This window comes from Syngnathus acus, chromosome 3 (genome assembly GCF_901709675.1).
Source record: "Syngnathus acus chromosome 3, fSynAcu1.2, whole genome shotgun sequence".
Lineage (NCBI taxonomy): Eukaryota > Metazoa > Chordata > Actinopteri > Syngnathiformes > Syngnathidae > Syngnathus > Syngnathus acus.
This window is the reverse complement of record NC_051089.1, coordinates 11,970,204-11,995,389: the sequence shown is the minus strand read 5'-3', so window position 1 is coordinate 11,995,389 and position 25,186 is coordinate 11,970,204. Positions and strand designations below refer to the sequence as shown.

Below are 25,186 nucleotides of genomic sequence, written 5' to 3'. Positions count from 1 at the left end.
TTGCATATTAACTAAATACATGTCTGAATGTGAATTTAGCAAACCTAAACAGAACTGAATTTAGGGATTTTATTTGCATAGCACAAGAGAGAACCCAAGTTCCACATTTTGAGAATCATCGTTGTATTTCATGGTCAAAATCTGATTCACAGTTGAGGTGGCCACATTTCAAGCAAAACTACAAAGAGTTTTTTGAAAGTCTTTTTTTGTGTAGATGAAAAATAACCACAAGGCTAACTTTGATGGTTTTGTCTTTTAACATTTAAGAGTGAAAGGGCGGATGCTGACACGATGTCTGTAGGCCAGAGTACCGCAAGGCATCCTCTGAAGCAGAAATGCTTTATATAGTGGTATTTCAAAACGTTAGTCTGCAAAGTCATGTCTCGCGTGCATCTTTGGGAAGCCAACAGGAAACCTGTGACCTCGTGTGCAATTTGTGGTTTATTTTCCCCATTCAATCCATCCATATAACATATATATTTATATATATGAGCGCCAAGATGTGAGAAGCTATCATTTTCTTGCAATTATTATCAGAAGGAATGACAAGATGACTTTGACAAGAAATCTTTACTAAAAGACAAGTGATACACTCTGGAGAAGTTTGACTTGTCATTGGTTTTATGTACAGATGATTCATGCCAAGTCCATAAGTGTACACGCACACACGAACACACATGCACACGCACACGCACGCACACACACACGCACGCACACACACACACACACACACACATTGATTACCGCAATCTTCCAAATGCAAATATACCTTAATGCATGTTTTTGGGCCATTGGTGCATTTATTTTTGCACACACAAAGGAATGTACATAAAAAAGCCGCTTAAGGATTTATTGGATAATTTTCCTACCCAGCTTTAGGTCCATTTACTAGGAAGACAATTCAGCACATGAGTGGAATGTCAAGGGTACGCAAGTCATACTAGTTGGCCAAAAGCGGAACTAAGAGTGCTAAATAAGTCATTTTGTTCAACTATATTTGTTGTTTAACTAGGGCGGCCTCGTCTTTCTGCCAGTAGTAGTGAGGATAAAAAGTCGACAGGTACATGGACCTCAAGCTGAATATCAAGGATATGAATTACTTGACCAATGATTTTCCATAGAGACCCCCCCCCCCCCCACACACACACTGCCATTCACTCTTTTTTTCCATCAAATATTTTTCTTAAAGCCCACACACACACACACACACACCAACCAATCAATTTTATTTGAAAACACATGTTGAATGATTATGGTAGGTTTCATTTTTACTTCTCATTGCATTTTAATGCGCGTGAATTATATGTGGATTTTTTTAGCCCACTGTAAATGATCAAACAGCTTCCCGTGAACACATACATGACGCACATTGTCCAAGTGTAGGCATGGAGACATACAGTCGCAATGACACACAACAGTGAGCCACATCTGCAGGATGTTACAACTGGCTCCATGGAAACGGATACAGGAAACAGGAAGTTGACAAAAAGAAAGGAGGAAGTGATGCAAGCAGTGGGAGGGTGAGCAGGAAGTGGTCAGGCGGTGAGATGGTGTGAGACAGGTGAAAGGTTAAAGCGTCCCCTCGTCCAGAAGTTTGTTGATGCCGTTGCAGATCTTCCTCAGAGACAGTCTGTACTCATCTCCGTCCCCGTAGAGCTCGGCCAGGAACTCGCCATGGGCGAAATGGTTGAAAACGTGGTCGATGCGAGCGTGAGAGCGAGCCGTTAGGTGCTGCTCGACCAGCGTGTGAAGCAGGTCCCGGCACTCCAGCAGGAGCTCGGACAGAATATTCCGGTCAAAGGTGTACTCCACCTCGTAGAAGGACACCGCCGTCATGGCCGCCTGGTTCATCTTCTTCTTGAAACGCTCCACCGTGTCCAGCTCGTCGGGGCTGAACTGGTGGTTGCGATACAGGATGCCGATTTTCAGGGCGATCTTGATGACGTCCTTGATGATCTTGTGGGCCTCCTTCTTGCTCTTGGTGAACTCGCGACTAGTCTTGTACAGCTCATCCAGGATTTCGCTGCTGGTGTCGTCCGTCAGCATGTTGGCCACCACCATGGTCGCCATCTTGCTCAGGATCTTCTTCTGGGCCTGCAGAGCCAAGGAGCGCGAGTTGAAGCTCTCGTGTCCTTGGGGAGGGAGAGTGAGAAATGAGAAGGGTGGGCTAAAAGTTGTTGTGTTTTACAGCCTGGCTGTTGATGCAGATTTCTTGAGCACCGTTATGTCTTGTTTACATTTTGTCATCATCTGTGGCTAAAGTATCAAGCTTATTTGGCAGAAACGACATACTGCATATATTTTTCCAAAGGTGGTGAGTCAAAAATACTCAATAAGTGAAAAATCTACTTCAATTCAGAACTCACTGACAGCTCCTGATAGCTTTCTTAAGCAGATATTTACACAAGTGCAGGAATAAGTCGAAGCGTAGTGTGGAGCTGAGCAGATGTACTGGTGCAGAAGTGTGGTGCAAGCACATTCTAAAACAGGGCGGCGGCCTTCTTGCAGTTGGCAGCAATGCAGTGGGCTGACTGAGGGAGGAATGATTACTATCTACTGAAGAGAACATCAAACAACTCCAGACAGATAACAACGCCTCTGCACACTCTCTGTCCGCATGCTTCACAGCTGTGCACTATACTTAGCCAAACTTGTCAAGATCAGCAAAGCCTGACATAAAATTTGTGTGCATGTGCATGTGAGGAATTGTCTAATGAAAGCTTTAGTTTATTTTAGGGCGGAGCAGATGTCACATTGTGAGAAAAGCAACAGTTGGTGAAGTGGTAGCATGGCAGAAACATCTTGGTCACAATGGAAAAAGCTGGAGTAATGGCAACACTGTTTGGACAAAAGTATTGGGTCACATGGACAAGTAAGTTGATATATTTATTGATCTCATTGGTCCTATCAGGATTGGAATGAAAACTAATTTGGAGGTCATCTGCATACAAATTTGCTGTTGACACTTCCAAGAGGAAGCGTGGAGCATGAAAAGGTTGGGCTTTAATCCTTTGATTAGATCCTTGAGGAATGCTACAGGAAAGGCGGACTCTGATTTACGATGGCCAACACCAACCAAAAAAGATGTATTTGATAGAAAATAGGATGTGAAAATACAAATAAAACTGTTCATCTGTAATGAAATTTTATTTCCAAACTGTGCCCTGGAACTGGAGTAGCATTTTATTGTTGGTCATCATGATGGTACATAGCGAGCTAAGTATTTTATTCAGTGGCACTTATGAAAAGTTGGAGAAGCGCGATCATTTGAACATGTGTCTATGTGTGGGTGCATATACACAAGAGGCTCAAAGCTGTAGCAAAATTGGTGAAAGCCGGTTGGTGGCATTTCGTGAGTTAGTTTAAAGCAAAATGACATTTCATGAACATATAATTAGCCCAGCATGACATTTAGTAACAAAAAAAACAAACGACTGTCTGCAATCACTTCAAAATACAGATGATGGCATGTGTCCTCTTTCTGCTCTTTTGAATGGCATCATGGGAGGATGAGTGAGAACTCATAAGAGGCCCAACAGCATGCAGATTGTCATCCACTTGTCATTACAGTTCCACTGCAAATATGTGCAACACAAATATTAAAATCCAATTTTATTTGACTGTTTTGCACGCCTAAGTTGGAAGCCCAGGGCCGATGTCCTCATGGCGTTCCTTGGCACGCCACTGGCCATGACTTACTATATAGCTTTACGCCCTCCCCCAAAAACTGTTAATAGTTTCATCCCAGCTGCATCAAGTTGTGCTTTGAAATACATTTAGATGTCACAATGTGGATGTCGTGGTATAACAGTGTGGTCTTCATTACGCAGATCTGTGTTTCACATCAACAGGCTTTTTATCACTGTCATGTCCTGTTGCTTTGAAGCACATTTATTATTTTTTTGTTGTGAGCCGCTGAGATTCCCAAGCAAACTGGAACAATCCGTGAAAGCACGATTGATGAAAGCAACAGCTTTGTAAACATAAAAGAATACCTGCACTGTCAACTTAAAAAATGAATCAGTGGTAAGTGAAATATATTAGCAGGAGTTGGAAAAAAAACATTCAAACACATGGAAAAAAAAAATCTGCATTAAAATAGAAATACAGTAGTTTAAACTAGTACATGAATAGAAAAGTAAGTCTCTGTGAGTCTGCTATCACCAACAAGTTATTGGTAAGCTAATTTTAGAGGTAGAGAGCTCATTGTAATATATTTTGTAGAATAAATGGCAATAAATAACACGTAATAAGTGCTTTCATTGGAGAGCTGCTGAATGACGCTCAGGCATTTACCATAGCCATAGACTGGCTAATAGTTAGCCAGTTAAACAGCCAGTTTGACTTGTGGTCAATCTAATTGGCTGACGCCCACATCACACACCAGGCATGGACCTACCTTTCAAAGCCACACACACTCATAGTCACAGAAGTAGTGTGGCCCATGATAACTGATAGGATAATCTTCAATATTTGATCAAATATTTGATATCAGCAGCCCTAATTGAGACGAAAAACAATATTGTACACACTTGCAGTTGGCTTTACTTCTCTCTATTTAAAGCTTTCATCCAATGTGTCATCATTAATTTAGGTAGGAAAAAGCACCCAGCCTATTTTGACCAAGTGAGGAGTAGAAAGCACAGTTCTGTTTACTAATGTAGGGATTAAAAAAACATCACCATTGCAAAGTTATTCCTGTAAAGCTAATAGGTGCCAATCAACTCAAGAGCTCTCTACAGAGGACCGTCCAACCGTAGAAGCCACGTGTCCACCAAAGGGGTTACATAATAGTGTTTTGGAAGTTCATTTTAGACATTAGGATTAGGAAGGTGCCCGTGGCTCTGCTGGCATTGGCTGTTGACTAGACAGTCCCTCTTTGTCCCGCCTGATGTTTTTGGAGTGCTGAGTAAACACTTTCTGCTGCATTACATCAAAATATACATACAGTGTGGAACATGGAGAGCAGCCAAAGCTGCCCTGCAAAAAAAAATCTATGGCACCATCTCCAGAGTACATCTGGATTTAGTTATTAACTTTTAGTCTGGCAAATATTAGTTTTCGGAAATACATGTACAGGAAGGTCTAAAACCACTTAATCAACAGGGAAGAATTTAACAAGACATGCTCTATCTGAACGCATCCTTAATCAGCAGATCACGTCTGCTAAACTGCTGCTGTACCTCATCGTATTTCTTGGATTTTATGGCGTGATGCGACAGATGTGTGGAATGTGACCAAAATGAATGTCATATCAGAAGCGACCACAGATGGGAAACATTCTGCCAATATTTTGTGGGAATTACATATTTCAATTGTTCAAACTGTAAAGGAACCACAAACTATGATGCTAAACACTGACACTTACATTATCCTTAACAATAAATGGCTCACAGATGATTTGATTTAGAAAAATGCAGCAGAAGTGCACATGTACTTTCCATGCACATGCGCCAAAGACTCCGCAAGTTTTACTAACAACCCAAGCTAAATTTAGCTCTTCTGTGACATACAAAAATGTTAGTCTCTTAATGGAGTCGTATCACTCCCACATACTTCCTTGACCCCGATTATAATTATGATGTAGAGAACAAAACCGCGAATGAACGAATTCTCCAGTGAATACCAAAATTTAAGCAGATATAATAATAATAATAATGACCCACTACATTGAATGAAATTATTTTAGGGAGGAAAAAATGGCTAAATGAATTCTCCAAATATTAAAGGACTTCCCTACAGTCATGCAACACGTCAGAATGATTTTTCTGTGATCCCCCCCCCCCCCCCCCCCCCCAAAATCCTGTCTGGATCAGATATCACCCACTCATACATGCGTGTGTTGCTCATGACAACACGCAGATGTTCAGCATCCGATGACACCAGGTGACACGCCGCAGGTGCATGTGTTGTTTTGCTGCAGGGCACAAAAAAACGTAGCGACCATGACCACGTGCGTGCGTGTCGTGCACACACAACAACACGCGATCTATTTGCCTCAGCATGAGGACCTTTTTTGTCCCGCCTGTAAATGTTATTAGTACAAACAGGAAAAGAGGTGAGATGCTAAAGGGTAGGGGTGTTGTCGGCAAGTGATGACAGCAGCATCTCGAAAATATATTTTCTATCTATCTACATATTGCAGTCAATATTCCTCAGACGTGAATGGTCCATTAAGTCCCCCCCACATACACACTTTTTTTAAATGTATTTTATTTAATGAAGTGGCCTGTGATTAGGTACACCTCATGGACACTTCAATAGGTACACTACACGAGGTAAAAAAAAAAAAAAAGAATGTGTAGTGAACGATTCGGTGAACGATTCTTTTGAACAAATCTTTTGAATGAATCGATTCGAAAGATTCAGTTCACTTAACAACTGGAATGCACATCACTAGTACAAAAGAGTGCAGACGGCCAAGGGCTCCCATGTCAAAATGGTCCACTGGTTAGTGACACGGGCTCTTTCTCGGAAAGAACTTGGTTCGATCCCAGGTGTGAGCATATACCTGTGCTTTTAGAATTTGGAAACTCGCTTTGTATGCGCACGCACATGCAAACAAATGCAAATCTGTGTCGTCACTCGGACACTTTATTAGGTACATTTTCGGTTGTTCCTAATAACAGGTCACTTCATTAGGGAAAAATCATGGTCAAAGCTTCACAGAAAGTGAAAAGTGCCACACCCGCCCTCACCCCCACTTTCTGATTGGCTGTTTGATCTGTGACGTCATTCGGACACTCTATTAGGTACACCGCCATTTTCAGGTGTACCTAATCACAGGCCACTTCATTAGGGAAAAATCATGGTCAAAGCTTCACGGAAAGTGCAAAGTGCCACACCCGCCCTCACCCCCACTTTCTGATTGGCTGTTTGATCTGTGACGTCACTTGGACACTCCATTAGGTACACCGCCATTTTCAAGTGTACCTAATAACAGGCCACTTTATTAGGGAAATATCATGGTCAAAGGTCACAGGTGTCAAGCTCTAGTCCTCGGGGCCGCATTCCAACATGTTTTCCAAGATTCCCTCGTTAAGTGCACCTGTGTGAAAAGTTGGGCTCCTGCAGGACGTGAAAATGAAGTGAACTTTTCACGCAGGTGTGTTTAACGAGGGTAACTTGCAAAACATATTGGAACGCGGCCCCTCGAAGACTGGACGTCAACACCCCTGGTTTAAGTGAAAAGTGCCACACCCGCCCTCACCCCCACTTTCTGATTGGCTGTTTGATCTGTGACGTCACTTGGACACTCCATTAGGTACGCCGCCATTTTCAAGTGTACCTAATAACAGGCCATTTTATTAGGGAAATATCATGGTCAAAGGTCACAGGTGTCAAGCTCTCGTCCTCGGGGCCGCATTCCAACATGTTTTCCGAGATTCCCTCGTTAAGTGCACCTGTGTGAAAAGTTGGGCTCCTGCAGGACGTGAAAATGAACTGAACTTTTCACGCAGGTGTGTTTAACGAGGGTAACTTGCAAAACATATTGGAACGCGGCCCCTCGAAGACTGGACGTCAACACCCCTGGTTTAAGTGAAAAGTGCCACACCCGCCCTCACCCCCACTTTCTGATTGGCTGTTTGATCTGTGACGTCACTTGGACACTCCATTAGGTACGCCGCCATTTTCAAGTGTACCTAATAACAGGCGATTTTATTAGGGAAATATCATGGTCAAAGGTCACAGGTGTCAAGCTCTATTCCTCGGGGCCGCATTCCAACATGTTTTCCAAGATTCCCTCGTTAAGTGCACCTGCGTGAAAAGTTGGGCTCCTGCAGGACGTGAAAATGAACTGAACTTTTCACGCAGGTGTGTTTAACGAGGGTAACTTGCAAAACATATTGGAACGCGGCCCCTCGAGGACTGGACGTCAACACCCCTGGTTTAAGTGAAAAGTGCCACACCCGCCCTCACCCCCACTTTCTGATTGGCTGTTTGATCTGTGACGTCACTTGGACACTCCATTAGGTACACCGCCATTTTCAAGTGTACCTAATAACAGGCCACTTTATTAGGGAAATATCATGGTCAAAGGTCACAGGTGTCAAGCTCTAGTCCTCGGGGCCGCATTCCAACATGTTTTCCAAGATTCCCTCGTTAAGTGCACCTGTGTGAAAAGTTGGGCTCCTGCAGGACGTGAAAATGAAGTGAACTTTTCACGCAGGTGTGTTTAACGAGGGTAACTTGCAAAACATATTGGAACGCGGCCCCTCGAGGACTGGAGGTCAACACCCCTGGTTTAAGTGAAAAGTGCCACACCCGCCCTCACCCCCACTTTCTGATTGGCTGTTTGATCTGTGACGTCACTCGGACACTCCATTAGGTACGCCGCCATTTTCAAGTGTACCTAATAACAGGCCATTTTATTAGGGAAATATCATGGTCAAAGGTCACAGGTGTCAAGCTCTAGTCCTCGGGGCCGCATTCCAACATGTTTTCCAAGATTCCCTCGTTAAGTGCACCTGCGTGAAAAGTTTTTGGTCATTTTCACGTTCTGCAGGAGCTAAAACTTTTCACGCAGGTGCACTTAACGAGGGAATCACACAGACACTCCATTAGGTACGCCGCCATTTTCAAGTGTACCTAATAACAGGCCACTTTATTAAGGAAATATCATGGTCAAAGGTCACAGGTGTCAAGCTCTAGTCCTCGGGGCCGCATTCCAACATGCTTTCCAAGATTCCCTCGTTAAGTGCACCTGTGTGAAAAGTTGGGCTCCTGCAGGACGTGAAAATGAAGTGAACTTTTCACGCAGGTGTGTTTAACGAGGGTAACTTGCAAAACATATTGGAACGCGGCCCCTCGAGGACTGGAGGTCAACACCCCTGGTTTAAGTGAAAAGTGCCACACCCGCCCTCACCCCCACTTTCTGATTGGCTGTTTGATCTGTGACATCACTCGGACACTCCATTAGGTACGCCGCCATTTTCAAGTGTACCTAATAACAGGCCATTTTGTTAGGGAAATATCATGGTCAAAGGTCACAGGTGTCAAGCTCTAGTCCTCGGGGCCGCATTCCAACATGTTTTCCAAGATTCCCTCGTTAAGTGCACCTGCGTGAAAAGTTTTTGGTCATTTTCACGTTCTGCAGGAGCTAAAACTTTTCACGCAGGTGCACTTAACGAGGGAATCACACAGACACTCCATTAGGTACGCTGCCATTTTCAAGTGTACCTAATAACAGGCCACTTTATTAGGGAAATATCATGGTCAAAGGTCACAGGTGTCAAGCTCTAGTCCTCGGGGCCGCATTCCAACATGTTTTCCAAGATTCCCTCGTTAAGTGCACCTGTGTGAAAAGTTGGGCTCCTGCAGGACGTGAAAATGAAGTGAACTTTTCCCGCAGGTGTGTTTAACGAGGGTAACTTGCAAAACATATTGGAACGCGGCCCCTCGAGGACTGGAGGTCAACACCCCTGGTTTAAGTGAAAAGTGCCACACCCGCCCTCACCCCCACTTTCTGATTGGCTGTTTGATCTGTGACGTCATTTGGACACTCCATTAGGTACACCGCCATTTTCAGGTTCATTCGCGAAGATTCACGAGTGAGTGACAGACAGCGTTGCTGCTGTGCCAGCCGACACACGTTATGCCGACATTGATGTTTTAATTTTGTATTTGTTGGATTGTGGTTGATGGTGTTATTATACCGAATGTGTTTGTGTTTGAATAAAAGGTTGGAAAAGAAAATCCGTTATGCTGACGTGTTATAACAACATAAAACACATACATATAAAGCAGTTAACCAAATGTCTGATTTTTATGTTTTAATTGGCGAATATAAAAACAAGGAATAAAACACCAGACAAGTTTTAACATAAATGTTTATTAAAAATAAATAAAATAATAATAACAATAAAAAAAATTCAAACCAGCAATCTAATGTGAAATTGCAGTAGATATATTGGATAACAATATTTAGGCGTATATATACACGTTATTTAAGTAGTGTTATAAATGAAAGATTACCCAAAGAGAAGCATAATCTCCCCGTTGTTGCATAACGGCGCATCCCTTCATGCAATAAAGTTAGCCGTTAGCTTGGAGAAAACGTGCATAAAAGTGGTGTCTCAGTGAGTGGTTTTGTCTTTCCTTGGCAAATCGTAAATCGACATTCTGGCTTACATAGTTCACGCCATGAGGGAGACGCAACGCGTTCACTGACTGATCCGTTGATGCACGGGAAGGCAGTTAACCCATTAACTCGTTCGCGAACGGGAAAGTCAGGATTCGTTCCCTCACTGATCCGTTCTCGCAATGAACTGGAAATGCAAATCACTGACTCGTTCACTCAGATCCGTTCAGTGGGGAACGGGAAATGCAATTCACGACTCGTACGTGAACGGAAAGTTACGTCATTTTCTTCTTCGTTTTGTTTTACGGCGAGGTGGCACCAGTTTCAATGCGCATTACCGACACCTACTGGTTGAAGTCATATGATAAAATAATATTTTGGTCCCACCGGGATTCGAACGCGGGTAGCAGGGGCGAGAGTCCATAGCGCTGACCACTACACTATAGAACACACGCTCGTATTACTTTGGAAGGAACGTACGCTATATAGTTTAATGGAGCAGCTCGCAGACTTGTTGAACTCAAAGTCATCAGCATTAACTCTGCTCCACTCGTGACATGGTTTTTCATTTTGGATGGGTTTGCAGTTCAATTCTTCACCATACTGATGGAATAAAATCGAGAGGTTATTTGAATTCTACGCTCCTCACGTCTGCATGTGCGCTATAGTATGGTCGTCGTTATGTTTCATTATCATCTTTAATGTCTGCAGGCGCAAAGCATTAAATGTCGGTAATGACGCTGTAGGGCGACGTTGTAAATGTATATCTTTTATGCAGTTTTGACCTTTTTGTTAACACGCACATTACATTTGAGGTTATTATTTATTCCTGAATACTATAAATAGTTTGAGATTGAAAGTGACAACCAAATTGCGTTATATGCGTGTTAAAAAAAGAAAAACCTCCATGCGCACTCTTCTCTGTTAGAACTTGCTTTCCTTAAAAAAATCCAAACATCGCATGACAGCTGATGCTGAGCTCCCATCAGGCAATGGTAACATTAACCCCCCCCTAGTTAACATGGGCTGGTCAGAGCAACACGTACCCTCGCCGGGTAATTTAGTGTTGTTGTCTCTATCGAACGCTGTGTGTCACGATAGCACAGCGGTTAAGGCTCCACGTAGTAAACTAATCTTCTTTGCGTCACGGGTTCAAGTCCCGTTGGTAACTTATCTATTTTTTTTTAGTGTTTGCTATTTTTTGCAGCCAATCGGAAATGCAAATGAGACGTTTCGTTCAGCGTTTTTATTGAGAATTTGAACAGTTTTGGAATCAGGGAATTTCCAAGTCGCTGTGACGAATCTGCAGTCGCGAAACACAAAAGTGCCCAACTCGCCTTACAATAACAGTCGTAACTCGAGACGGGGAGCAAGATAACATGGGAGCAACTTCATATGTAACACCGACATTTGTTATTTTGGGGGACACCAACTCATATAACAACGTAAAACACATACTGTCATGTAAAGCAATGAACCAAATGTCTGATTTTTATGTTTTAATTGGCGAATATAAAAACAAGGAATAAAACACCAGACAAGTTTTAACATAAACGTTTATTGGAAAATAATAATAATATTAAAAGTAAATTTCAAACCAGCAATCTAATGTGAAATTGCAGTAGATATATTGGATAACAATATTTAGGCGTATATATGCATACACGTTATTGAAAAACTACTATAAGTGTTATAAAATCAAGATTACCCAAAGAGAAGCATAATCTCCCCGTTGTTGCATAACGGCGCATCCCATTCTGGCTTACATAGTTCACGCCATGAGGGAGACGCAACCCGTTCACTGACTGATCCGTTGATGCACGGGAAGGCAGTTAACCCATTAACTCGTTCGCGAACGGGAAAGTCAGGATTCGTTCCCTCACTGATCCGTTCTCGCAATGAACTGGAAATGCAAATCACTGACTCGTTCGCTCACAGATCTGTTCAGTTGGGGAACGGGAAATGCAATTCACGACTCGTTCGTGAACCGGGAAGTTACGTCATTGTCTTCTTCGCTTTGTTTTACGGCGAGGTGGCACCAGCTTCAATGCGCATTACCGACACCTACTGGTTGAAGTCATATGAACTGAAAAAAGAACGAATCACTTTAGGAAGTGATTCGTTCACGCTCGTTCACTGAAAACAAAATCGTTCCTTTGAACGAATCGTTCACTCACGAGCCAACACTAGTTAAATTCTGAAAAAAATCATAGCTATAAATTACCCACACTTGGTGAGATCCATATTCGGCAAGCCAAAAAAAACCCAAAAATTAAAATAATAAATAATAGTAAATTTGCTGTTGTTTATCCCAACCTTGGGTAAACGTAACCTAATCTGTTTAGGAAAATAACACGGTGTTTGAAGGTAAAACATTATTCAGACTCTAATGATGTATATTTGTGAAGTGTCTCACTGTGGCTCTCAGACTGCTACCATTCGGTGGTGGTTGGAGTTGAGTTATCTTTGCAAAGACCAAATAGTTGACACAGCTCTCGCATTGGAGCTAATATAATTTAGTTGGCCTAATGCTACTGCATGTGATTGAAGACAGATTCATTCCTGTGAATGTGTCAGTTTATGTCTGCTCGCACCGTGGGGAGAAAATGTCTTGATATGCTCCCAGTTGATAAGTGTGTCATCCCCAGGGACAAATACAACCACACCAACCTTGCATCAATACAAACAAAATGTCAGAGGAAATTCACTTCAATGGAGCAAGCTTGACAGTTTGCCTTTCATGCTTTTTTTTTTTTTCCTGGCCTTATCTTTGCGATCATTTTTTGACACATTTCTCTAGGCTGCAACTGGGAAATAACATTTTAATGACCTTCTTGGTTAATGAGCCTTCGCGGACAGAGCACGTCTGACTATGGTACACCACAGCTTGACTGATGAAATTGAAGTAATTTTTACTAAATGCAGAAGTGAGATTTCTTTTTTTGCCATTCAAAGTCTCTCCTCCTCTCAGTCTGTCCTGCAAAGATTCCATCTGCCTATTTTTAAACGCCACTGTCATATAATGACTCAAACACACCAGCCCTGCATGCCACGTGTAAATATGAAGAAGAAAAAAGTAGGCAATTGAGAAAGATATGGTCACCACACAGAGGGCCATAAGTAAGATGTCTTGTTCGTGGTCACGCCATGTTAAATCTTTCCCAAGGCGTTCTGGTATGAAGGAGGTCACTCACCTCACCATTAACAACTATTCAAGATGTAGCAGGGCAATCAGAGCTGCAGGGTTAATGAATAATTCCCTTTTAATCATTCTAATGGATCATCAGCATGAGTTGAACGTCCTTTTTCTTTTTAGTGGGTTTGGATTATTTACTGTGACTGAAAGTGGAACGTGCACAAAAGGCTGCGAAAGGAGATGGTGTACATTTTCCTGGAGGATTGCTGAGGAAAAATTGAACAAGACAAATGAATGTTGGGCTTTGTGATAACACTTTCTGACTTTTTTTTTATGGATGTGGCTCAGCTCAAACAGCCAACTGATAGTGTACACTTAATATTTTTTCCTTTATTCTCTGAGCTATGCCTGGGACCTCCAGTGTGTAAAAATGTTGTCTCATTATGGCTCGTGCATTAATAAAGGATTACCTTATCTTTTACATTCCATTTTGTAGCCATACGTACCTTGAGGCTGTATCACCTTTGATTTGCCTCTATTTACATACACAGTTTTTGATTTATAGTACAGTAAAAGTACCCATCTTAAACTCACAGAAAAACAAATTAAAAGCCCTTTTGAGTCACACGCGACCAAAAAAGCCTTTAGGCTTATTTGATGCTTCGTCCCTCATCTGCGTGTCTCCCTTGTAATCTCCCTGCAGAGTTGAGGTCAAAACAGGAAGTGGCAAGAGATGCGACTGAGTGATACACTGTTTGCTTGATTGCTTGTCACGAGAAAAGTGGAAGAAAGTGACATTGGCGACCTCCACCTCGGCTCCCATCATCACTTTGGCTATCCCTACGAAGGACCACAACTAATCCGGTCCTCTGAGGATAACAAGTGCTACTCAAGACATCCTGTCTGATCAGATGGCAGACGTTGTGGGATCGCTGTCCTTTGACCTCTATCTGCTTGATTAATGCTCCAACCAGCTGCGGACTGCTATTGTTTAGTTTGCACAGAGCCAGTCTCACTCAGCCAGTTCGTCGGGCATGGGAACTGGCTGCCGGCTTTTTCTCCTTCCTTCCCTCTACTGTGGGAGCTTTTCTCTACTACTCTGCTCTGCCAAAGCCACATCACTAGCACATAGCAATACATGGGGTTGATATGTATACAGGAAACAGTTTGCATATAAACAGTAAAAGGGGATTGTTTGGCACGCTAAAAAATACAGTCAAAACCCTCACTAAAGGGCAGATTTTTATTCGAGCATTCGTTTATTTATTTTGTCAGACTACATTATCTTATTTGGTTGAACGTTATGGTGTCTAAATGCACAGTAATGAATTATCTTTTTTTATTATGCTCTTTGCATGTGTTGCTTTTACATGTGTGATGCTGTTTGAAGGTTTTTCATGACAGGAACATCTAATTGTAACTTTTGCTAATCTAGCAATTTGCATGATATGGTCGCATTGCGCCTGCAGACTAATTAGACAATCTGGTGTTTGAAGTATACAATGCTTGATTTGATTTTGTTGTGTGCTGTTTGTATGTATTGATGTTTCGTGTTTGTTAAAGCAGCAGGTCTTAATTTACCGTAACATCTATGCTAATTTCCGTGAGACCATCAATGGGTGTTGATGAAATAAAATCCCATTTTGCCTCACGCACCTAATCAGGAGATATTGAGGGCCCAAGGGGGTTCATGCATCTCCCACACCAAGTGATAATTAAACAAAATGAAGATTTAGACAGAAAGGGGCTGAGTTTTTCTTCTCTCAATTGTATTGTTAGAGAAGTCAACATCATCAAGCGACATCAAATTTCGATGTGCTTGCGTGTTTTAACGTGAGTTTTTTTTTCATTTATTTCCATATTTCACCCTTGTGTCACCCCTTTTTTGTCGTGCATCATTTTCTGTTCATGCAGTATATCTGTTAAGGTTAATTTCTTTTGTTCGTCTGCCAGTTGAATAAAATCAGTGGCTTGTTATGGTAAATTCAAATAGTGTTCAGATCTGTATTTACTTATTTTTTAATTTCCCAAGCAATGACCATCCATAATAAATTGTTATAGTGTTGGTGTTTTATTGGGAATAACAAATAGGCATACTTTTCCTCTTATTTGGCAAGTGTGTGAGTGAGAGTGTTTTTTTCCACAAAGTTAAGTAAACAATAATGTTCAATTTCTTGACAGAGAACGTGTTTTTATAAATTTCAATGAAGTTCATAGATGTCTTTTAAAAGGTTTAAATGTGTTTAAAGTGGGTGCGGTAAATTATACAAGAATAAGGTATGTACAATTAATCGTGGCATCTTACTTATCACGGGTTGGTTTGAAACATATCCCAAATGATAAAGATGATGCAAAACAAGAACAGCAGAACACAGAGGACCTATAAAAAATAAACTGAAAGCTGTCTACTGTCTTTTAGCTAAGTGTAGATTTAAATACTATGACTACTCCTCCTCCTGCAACTACTGCTACTACTAACAGGACCAAGAGGATTTACTGATAGCGCAAATGCCGGTAGTGTTCATTTTGCAGGTCGGTGCAATTTTGTCAATGTCGTTTCCATGGAAACAAACAAAAAAATACTAAAAAGTCCAGTTTAATGTGTAATAAATCACTAGTGTTTTAGTGCCATCCTGGACTAATTCTTATGTTTACCACGTTGAGTTCAAACCATTACAAATTCTGTTACTGTGACTAATTTGTCTCCTTTAATGAAATGAAAGGGCCTATTTTCTTCCTTTTTCTTTTTTCTTTTGTCTGAAATTATTCTATTATAACCAAAAGCACAAGAATAGCTTCAGTAGTTGTGGCATAGTTCTTGCCACATGCTCAAGATTTGAGTCTAAATAAATCCAATGACTATTACTGAACAAAACGTGCTCTTTGATCACCAAGCACTCCAAACATCACTGGACAGAATAGCAACATTTTATGGCTTCCGATTAATAGGGAATCTGCATAATGACCATGTAAAGGCTTTGTCATTGTTTTTATTCAACACAATTGGTGCTCTTTCTTAAATTCCTCGGAAGAAATCAAAGCTTTCTGGAGAGGAAAAAAGAGAACATTTTGTGTGAAGTCATAAATACAACATGAACTGTACATTATCATTCACTCAAGGAGGGGAAAAAAAGGGTATGTGCGTGTGTGTGTGTGTGCATATGTGGAGGAGGGGTGAACATTTGCGCATGTGGAAAAATAAAAATCTGCAGTTATGTCACATAATCTGAGAACAAGTGACAAAGATATACAAATCTGGAGGAGGTGGGTAGAGGGTGGTAGAAGAAAAATGACTAGCTCTGTAACACCTGTCAGAGTGCCTTTGCATCAGATCTACTTTCCCACTCACTCGAAAAAATCTCTTCTCCTCTAGCATCATTGCCTCTGCCTCTTTTACTTTGCCAATCTCCTCCTCTCTGACTGAATTTCACCGAGCTGAACGTCAAGGAAGTAAATGTTTTCCGGCCCTGGTTGAGTAGCTCCTGTCATTGGCCCTCGCCAAGTCTCAGCATGGCATAGCATTGCTTTCAAAGAGACCCACACGGCAGTGCAAAGGCTTCAACTCAACACACACTACTCACAGGCACAATCATCCAGGCAATGCCAACCTTCCCCATAACGCTGGCCCCCTGCCTTGTTTACTAGTTAACCCATTTGGACTCAGTGTATGTCCAAGTGGGCCTGTGGGAAGCTCCAAAAGGACCAAGATCAAAATGCAAAGACTACTGGTTCGTTCTTAGACAAGGAAAACTATTTAAAAAATAAAAGAAATTCTGCTTTTGACTTTACTAATACCTTTTTGGGTCACTAATTTGACTCTGCAGTCATGTCATAAACACCAACTAAGTGGAAAAAAAGTTCAAATATAGCCACGGTGGTACCTTGTCTTCAGAATGCCTCGACACTCGCAAGGCGCATGGAGAATTAGACTGGCGTAATAAAAAGCCAACTGCAGTTGAAATCAGAGCTTTGGAGTTTTCTCATTAGGCCACGCCTCTTAAAGTCACACGTCATCACTTAAATACTAAAATGTGTTGTTTATCACTTAAGTGCTCTTTATAAAACCAGTTTATTGCTTAAAATCGTAATTTTGTTGTTTTTGGCTGGGAATAAAGAAGACATACCCGTGATTATATTGTCTGTCTATTTGTTTTGATGCACCGTTTGTTTTCAAATAGTTATGTATGCAGTATGTATGTATTAGAATGGAACATCCATCTTTTCTCAGCTTTAGTTGAAAATTGTATTTACTGTCACGGGCAATGAAATCTGGCCCTGGGCTATATCTGATGTTATGCTGTCACTTTGTGGCTTCTACATTACAATTAGTAACCACCGTCAGGCACATCTGCTCTGCTCGCTTGTTAAATCAGTGAAGTTGTATTTCTTCAACAGCCATGAGGAAATAACCTGAGTTGTTATGGAACGATAGAGATAGCAGTGGTGCATAATCAGCAGAACAAGGATCGTTTAGCATCAGGAGAACTCATCAAATGGTGTGTGGGTACCTGCTTCACTGGAACAAAAGGACATCACATTCCAAAAAGAAAATATGAACAGAATATAATTCAGAACTGAACCTTATTTTTGGTGGAAAAAATACTTCAAACATTGCTCACATCAATAATAACCACCGTCAAGTGAGATCTTGCTAGCCCTCATCTTATAGCAAATATCAAAGGAACGATATATGTGGGTTTTATTTTCGGCTAGCTTTTTCTGCCGTATTCTTTCAATTATTGCAAAAGTAGGATCACCCACAACAAGGGATGTTAAGACCGAGAAAATCATTTTATGGAAAACAATGGGGGCGGAAAGGCCAGAGGAGTTTGGGTATCAACTTTCAATGTCACCTCAATTAAAAAGTTGCTCCTGCTTTGATTGTCATGATTAAATTGGATATGTGTTTCACTTTGGCCTTGAGGGCCTGATAGTGTTGAGTGTAAAGCCCAAGCGCTGCTCTCCTCATGGCTGTGTGCCCGAGCACCACCGCTAACTAATGACAAGGAAATAACTGTGGTTCACATCCTCTCACAAACACACATTTGAAGAGTTGTCTCAGCCTCGGAGGGAATACATTTCTCCTGGAAAACTAACCCTCAACATTGACAGCGTAAATCCAACCCCTCCACATGTGTTCACTTTAATCCAAGACTATAAGGAAAAAACTGTCACATTTGAGCCTCCCTTTCCTTATTCCCATTAAAATGTTGTAAACCACAAATATTACTGGTTTGTCTTGTGCTTCCCACAATCTATATTGGATAGCAAGAGGAGAAATGATCTGTAATTTAGAAAAGAACACTTTACAATGAAGCAATTGCATAATGGGTTAATAATCACATAATAAACAATTCCCAAAAATGTGTGTGATCATTATTTGGCAAGTTCAGCTACTAAATGCCTCAATTTACTTGCTAACTGAATATGTTTGTTACTGCGTTGGTGAAATTTGTAAGCTAAGCTGAACTTGTGAGCTTTCACTGAAGTGTAATGAGCGGCTTCTATTTATAATTTAGAAAGTGGTAAGGCTAGGCAGTGAATCAAATTCATCTTTGTCACGACGTTGTCGTTATGGTTTCCCTCAGAGGGCCATTGCACCTGTGAAGCCATATAAATCATAAAATCACATACAGCAAAATGATGGATAAATATTTTTGAAATGTGAAACAACTATTTTCTTATTTATTTTAAAAAGGGAGACTGGTAACACCAGAAATGATCAATGTCTTAAATGTATTATGTGACAACTTACAATTTTAGTATTTTCTCAATGAACATGACGGCCCGGATCCAGCCCCTGGGCCTTGGCAAACCCTCTCGATGTTATCTTCAGACTCATTTTTTATTATTATGCTTGTTTGTGTTTTACAGTAAACTTTAGAGTTCATATTCTTTCCTTTGATTAAACATCTACAGGATATAAACAAACACAATTCATGAACTTATGGCTGAAATGTGCTTCATCTTGGTTGTTATTGTTGTTGCTGAACACTGGGAATACTAACATTATATGAGGTAATAATTCCAAGGTAATGTCTCCATATTTCCCTACTCACACTTCATAACGATGAGAACAATTGGTTCTGCTGTGCCAGAGTTAGGTGTGAGTAGGAAAAAAATGTGGCGTTGCCTTCCATGCCACCTCCTTTGTTATATTTGTTATTCACCACAATTATGATCGACTTTGAGTCACCCAGTCCAAAACCAGAACTGGCTGGACATCGTTCCAATAGTCACATACACAAATTTGCTTTGTGTCGCCAATCAAACCACAGATCTCTGTGAGGCCCTGTCAAAATATCTCTGTGGTTCAAGTCCATGTTGTAGAGACCAAATTCCTCTGAATGGCCCATTGAATATTGTGAAACATGTCACATGATGCATACAACACCTGGAAGTCTTAAGGCTGCTCTTTGCAACGACAGGGTGGAAAAATAAATCTCCTGAGTTGCCTTTTCCACTTTTTTTTTTTTTTTTTACAGTTTGTGTTAGAATTTTCCAGAATCAGCTCATGGAGTCTGGGTGTGTGTTGTGTCCAGGGGTGCAATGAGCACTCCCCATCTGCAGATTAGATTAAAGCACTGGGGGATGCATGCAAGCCCAGCACACTGTATTTTATGGAAAAGCTTTCGAGCATTTTAGTCCTTCAACTTGATATCCAGCGTCAGTATGCCCTTTGTCCTCACCAGTAAGACAATTTAGCTCAGTAGTAAAATGATTAAGGCACTCTGCCTTAAGTGCCTTACAATTGCGTTGTCATCAAACAAGCTTAGGTTTGTTTATAATACAACCCAAAAGAAACAGACCTCGTGCTGGCATACTCTACACTATACTACAAAACAAGACACGACGCAATGCGACACGACACTTAACTATACTACACTAACACCACACTACAATACAACACCAAACTGTTCTCGAACAAGTCTCAGTTCAAATGCAATGTCGAAGTCGACAAAAATGCGCGGAAATAACATCAGCAGATGGCAGATTGATTTCTGGTTGAATGATTCATCGGGATTATGTTGCCAAAATAGGCTGTGAGCTGACTCACAGTTCACCAGTATAATGGCAAAGTCTCGAAAAGAATCATTTTCACCACCAAGGAAGAATATTGTGAGGAAAAGTGTAACAGGTGGTTAGAAAATTAGTTAGTGTAGTAACAATACACCCATGTTAGATTTATACCTGCAGTATACATTGCTGTAGAAAATACACATAATTAAATTACATAATGTGACAACATTATAGTTTCTCCTTAGAGGGGGAAGTCAACCTCGATTTTTACTTTGTAATATGTTCTGTGCAGCCCATGTTTCTCTTGCTTATGGTGGCTTGAATCAACATAGCACTCTCAAACGGGCTGTTTGAGCAGATTGGTTTGTGATGTCACTAATTCAGCCTTTTTTAGTTTGTGACATCACTGACTCCACCCTCATCATTTCCAGAGGATGGCTGTTGTCGTTGTTGCACAGCCCATTTCAGGGCTACTTTAAAATATAAACTGACTTTAACCATCAGACTGGTTTGTTGATGATTGCTGGTTCCAGGGTGAAATCTGTCTGGCTCTCGGGGCGACGCCAGCATGTTTGTCAATAAATGCTTCATGATATTGGTATTCTATCAGCAACTCATTCACAAAAAAGTTTTGTCCACAATGGCCTGAAATGGAAAAGCCTCACGAAAGTTAATATATATATATTTTTTTTTTACCACTGACAGTCATCAAGTTAATTGGACTCTTGTATGGCAATAAAATGTAAAATGTCAAATATTAACCTTCCCAAACTTAACGTGTGCCAAAACAGACTGAGTTTTCTCCTGACAGTAAGTGATACTCTGCTTTTGTTTTTGCAACAGGCTGTGTGACCTGCTTAGAGCAAACATCTTCGCTGATGCATGTTAGAGGTCACTGAAAAGAACCTGGAGGCAAGTTTCATCATTAAATATGATTACTAACAACAATCATAAATTGCTCAAGCCAGAAAGGTCACCTGAAAAAAAACACATCAATATTTACTCTTTTGACACTTTGCTCCAGCACATTCAATAGGCGCTATATTTAGTACACATCTCTCATCTGAATAAAAATACTCGTTTTTGTATTTCCATAGTAGTTCATCTTGACTTCATTAAAACTCACAATGCAAAAATGTTGACCTTTATGAGGCACTCATGCTACTTTTTCTTTCCCTTGACAGTAGACGGAATGGTAAAAAATGTGGAACAGCCACAAAGTAGGATACATTTAAGTATGAGTCAGACTATTGGTTCAAGACATTTCATTTTCCTTCGCTCTCACAACACAGGCCAGACAGGAAAGTCCGCTAGACTTTAATTTATCTGCTTTCCCAAAGAGTTTTACAGTTTTGGACAAAACAGAAAATAAAATAGATAGTCTCAGACCATGGCTGCATATGAAAGTGGGGTTTCAAACCTGGACGTTGCCATGCCACATTTTTGTTGCCACCTGGCTCACATCTCAGTGTTCCGCTACCTTCGCCAGGGGATCAAAAGACAGACAGACAATGTGCCAGATGGACAAACAGATGGTGGAGTTCAACATAGCATAATCAACATACAAAGTTGGGGAAAATAAAAAGCCCACAGAATTTGGGGTAACATTAATGAAACAGTTAAAAAGAATTCCAGACAGCAATTCAACGGTTCCTGGAGATGATCAACTTGTGAAACCACAACAATTCTTGGCTAAGGAAAGCCATTTGAGCATTTATTGAAACTGTTGGCGAACGTCTGCAACCTTGAACACTCGTGTAAAACGAATCAAGTATTTATGCTAGACGCATCAGAGAGAAGCATTCAGGGATGCTGCACCCTCCCTTGCTCCAGTCTGATGCGTTGATGACCAAACACGTGTTGGAGCTTGCCAGTAACTGGTGGCGACTGAGCCGCCTTTCACTAGCAGCCGCACTCTCTGTCGGTCGTCAGTTATCATTAACTCGTAGCAGCATGGACAGATCCACACACCAACCGCAAATATGTTTTGGGGAGCTGATGTAATGACAAATGGCACCCAATCGACAACAATAAAACAAAACCAAATAATATTAAAAAAAACATCATTTAATTATCATGTATAAAGTAGGATGGATGTATTCCATGTTCAGATATACAGATAGGCTTTTTCCAAGGCCGGTACTGATTATTAGCGATCAAGGAGGCTGGTAATCGATAATTGGAGCTGAGATATATGCACTGGCGTCAGGATTTAAAAAATACAAACTCCATCTCTTAATGTTGTCGAAATGTCTTTAAGCATGTTTATTCAATACAATTTCAGATTCTTTTTTTAATCTCACTCAATAAATTTAGTTCGTCCCAAGGATTATCAGCATGTCTCAAAAGGTTAAAATAAAAAAAATAGATGACCCCCCAATAGGTTTAGACAGTAAATACAGTTTTCCAAATTTCAAAATGACTGAAATTTAAAATGTTCACTTATCTATTTTTATTCATTAATTACCTCTAATAATACATTTAGAGTACACATTAGAGTTACTACTAATGTTAAATGGAAAGCACCCATTAAACTTCTTCTAATATTAAATCCATTAAAGTTATTTCTAATACTGTATTAAATCAAGCGTACCCATTTGTTACTTCTAATGTTGATGTAGAATCAGAATTAATTAGAGTTACTTCTAATATTATATTTCAAAATTGCTGTTAGACTTATTATGTCAAGAGTACCCATTAGAGTTGCGACTTAAGTTTAATCTACAGTACTCAACAGATTCACTACTAAATCTAGAATTCTCATGTGTTACGTACGTCTAATATTAAATCTAGAACACTTATTAGTTAGGTACATTTTAAAATCTATAATACCCTTTACAGTAACTTTTAATTAATGTGTAACATCTGAATAGTAATTCTTACCCAGAGTGTGAGTGTAAGATTTGAAATATCTGTGATACATGAAATGACTTAAAGGCTACCTCCAGAATATGTGCAATACAAGACATGAAATGTAATGAAGAGTATGACCTGTTGAGTTCCATTATGAAGTGAAATGAAGGCGAGTTGCGTACCTGGCAAGAAGTCCCCATCACTCTGATCTCCAGAGTCAGAGTCCATGTTCTGCTGCAGGACGCAAGGAGATTGCAGAATTTCTGATTCCTCTTCTGTCACACTCTCTTCTCTCCCCCTCTCCTCTTCTGATTTCTTCTCTTCACGCAAAAAAAAAAGGGAAAAAAAAGGAAACCACAATTTATTTTCTTCCCGCTGAGCTTCCCTTCTCCACCCAGTCCTTGGATCACTGCAGCAGTGGGAGGAATGCTATAGGGATCATTTGCTGAGCTGTCCTTTCCTTTCTTTTTTTCCCTCTACTTGTGCTCCCTTCTCCTGACTCCTTCACTTTGCTCCTTTCTTCTCCTTCTCATCTACTTTTCTGATGCCCCCTCCCCTCCCACCGCCCCCTCTTTTTCTCGTCCCTCCTGTTCCTCCTCCTCCTCTCATCCGGTGCTGTCCACTCCAACTCTTTCTCGACCTCTTTCTGTATGCAGCCTGTTCCTCCCTCTCTCTTTCTCTCTTCCTCCTCTCTCTCTCTGGGCGAGAGTGCTGGCTGTGTTTTTAGCAGAGCAGTGGGAGAGACTCATTCAAGGCAATTTAAAATTCATCCCAGCAGTATGAATCCCATGACCTCTTGTTACTGGCTCTCATAAAATGAGCCCCAAACTATCCATGGTGGTCACATGACACAAGGTCAGTTGCTGTTTAACCATAGGCAGTAAATGTTCCTTGCACATAATCTCCAGGTCCGATCTAGGCCACTTTGGGGTTGTAAATAAACTCCAAGCAGTGTTATGGAAACATGGTGTTGGTCAGGGAACCAAAACTGATCTATTTATCGTGGCTGTTTTTAATGTTGGCCCTAATGGTGTTGTAAACACTACTTTGTGGTTGAGTGTCCTTGAATGAACTATTAATGATCATTTCCCCCCTGAAATATGTTTACGCGAACATTTGTGCTTTGTACTTTCCCCATTTTCTTTTCTTAGCATGACAAAAATAATTAACTGTTTTTTTATTTCGCATTATATCATTATGGCTTGTTTCATTAAAAACAGCAGGTAAAAAGATCAACAGTGTCTGGAAATTTAAAACTGATTGTTGGGAAAATTGTTGGAACCCTTCCATTAATGAGTGGAAAAAACAACTCACTGAAATAACTTGAATTTGACTAAAGTAATGAGATAAAATCAACCAATGAAAGTCAGACATTGTTTTTGAATTGTGATTAAACAGAATTGTATTAAACTTATGAAATGGGCCAGGACAAAAATGACGGCACTCCCCCAAAAGATAATGCACGTGTTCAACCAAGGTATTTTTCTTCAACTCACCGGCTGAACAACTCACCAGTTTTCTGAAGCTGAGCCGTGATTGGTTGTGACCTGAGACCTGTCAACTGTGATGCCATTTTCAGTCGACAGCAAGTGGCAATATGGCCGCCCCCTGAGATGGATAAAAACAGGTTAATTTTCGTATTCCACAAACGTAATATGAATCAGAATGCCGTGTTTGGACTAGTAGGGGCACATACACGTTATTGTAAAAAAAATGTCTTGACTTACCTTTTAGAGAGACCCACAAAGGCCATTTTATTTGAAGCACAGCTACAGATATTTTTATTTATTTTTTGCTCTCACATGGCCTACTTTTGAAACCTAAACATAGTTTGCTGTGCAGGATGTCTCACCACCCACCATCCATCTCTTGCTGCATACCACTTCATCTTGGAAGCAATCCATAGAAAGTTATTCCTCTCATGTTAGATGTGGAGTAGTGCAGTGTGTACTCGTCATTGTTTGACTTGACTGTGTTCCATTGTGCGGCAATGACTCAATGCACAATTGTCTTTTGTCTGTGGTCGGTCTTCTTCTGTCTTGTGTTCCCGTATGGATTCTAGCGTGCGGGGGCAGGTGCACGTGCAGTTGGTGGCC

General features: G+C 40.8%; 1 protein-coding gene across 1 annotated transcript; it reads right to left on the bottom strand.

The window, feature by feature from the left end:
- Positions 1-423: 423 nt before the first annotated feature.
- Positions 424-23,629, bottom strand: tnfaip8l3 (tumor necrosis factor, alpha-induced protein 8-like 3). The gene is made up of 2 exons (XM_037247718.1): positions 23,273-23,629; positions 424-2,132 (listed from the first exon to the last, which is right to left on the bottom strand). The coding sequence occupies exons 1-2, from the start codon at positions 23,316-23,318 to the stop codon at positions 1,570-1,572; spliced, it is 609 nt and encodes a 202-aa protein (XP_037103613.1). The 5' UTR covers positions 23,319-23,629; the 3' UTR covers positions 424-1,569.
- Between the last annotated feature and the right edge of the window lie 1,557 nt (positions 23,630-25,186).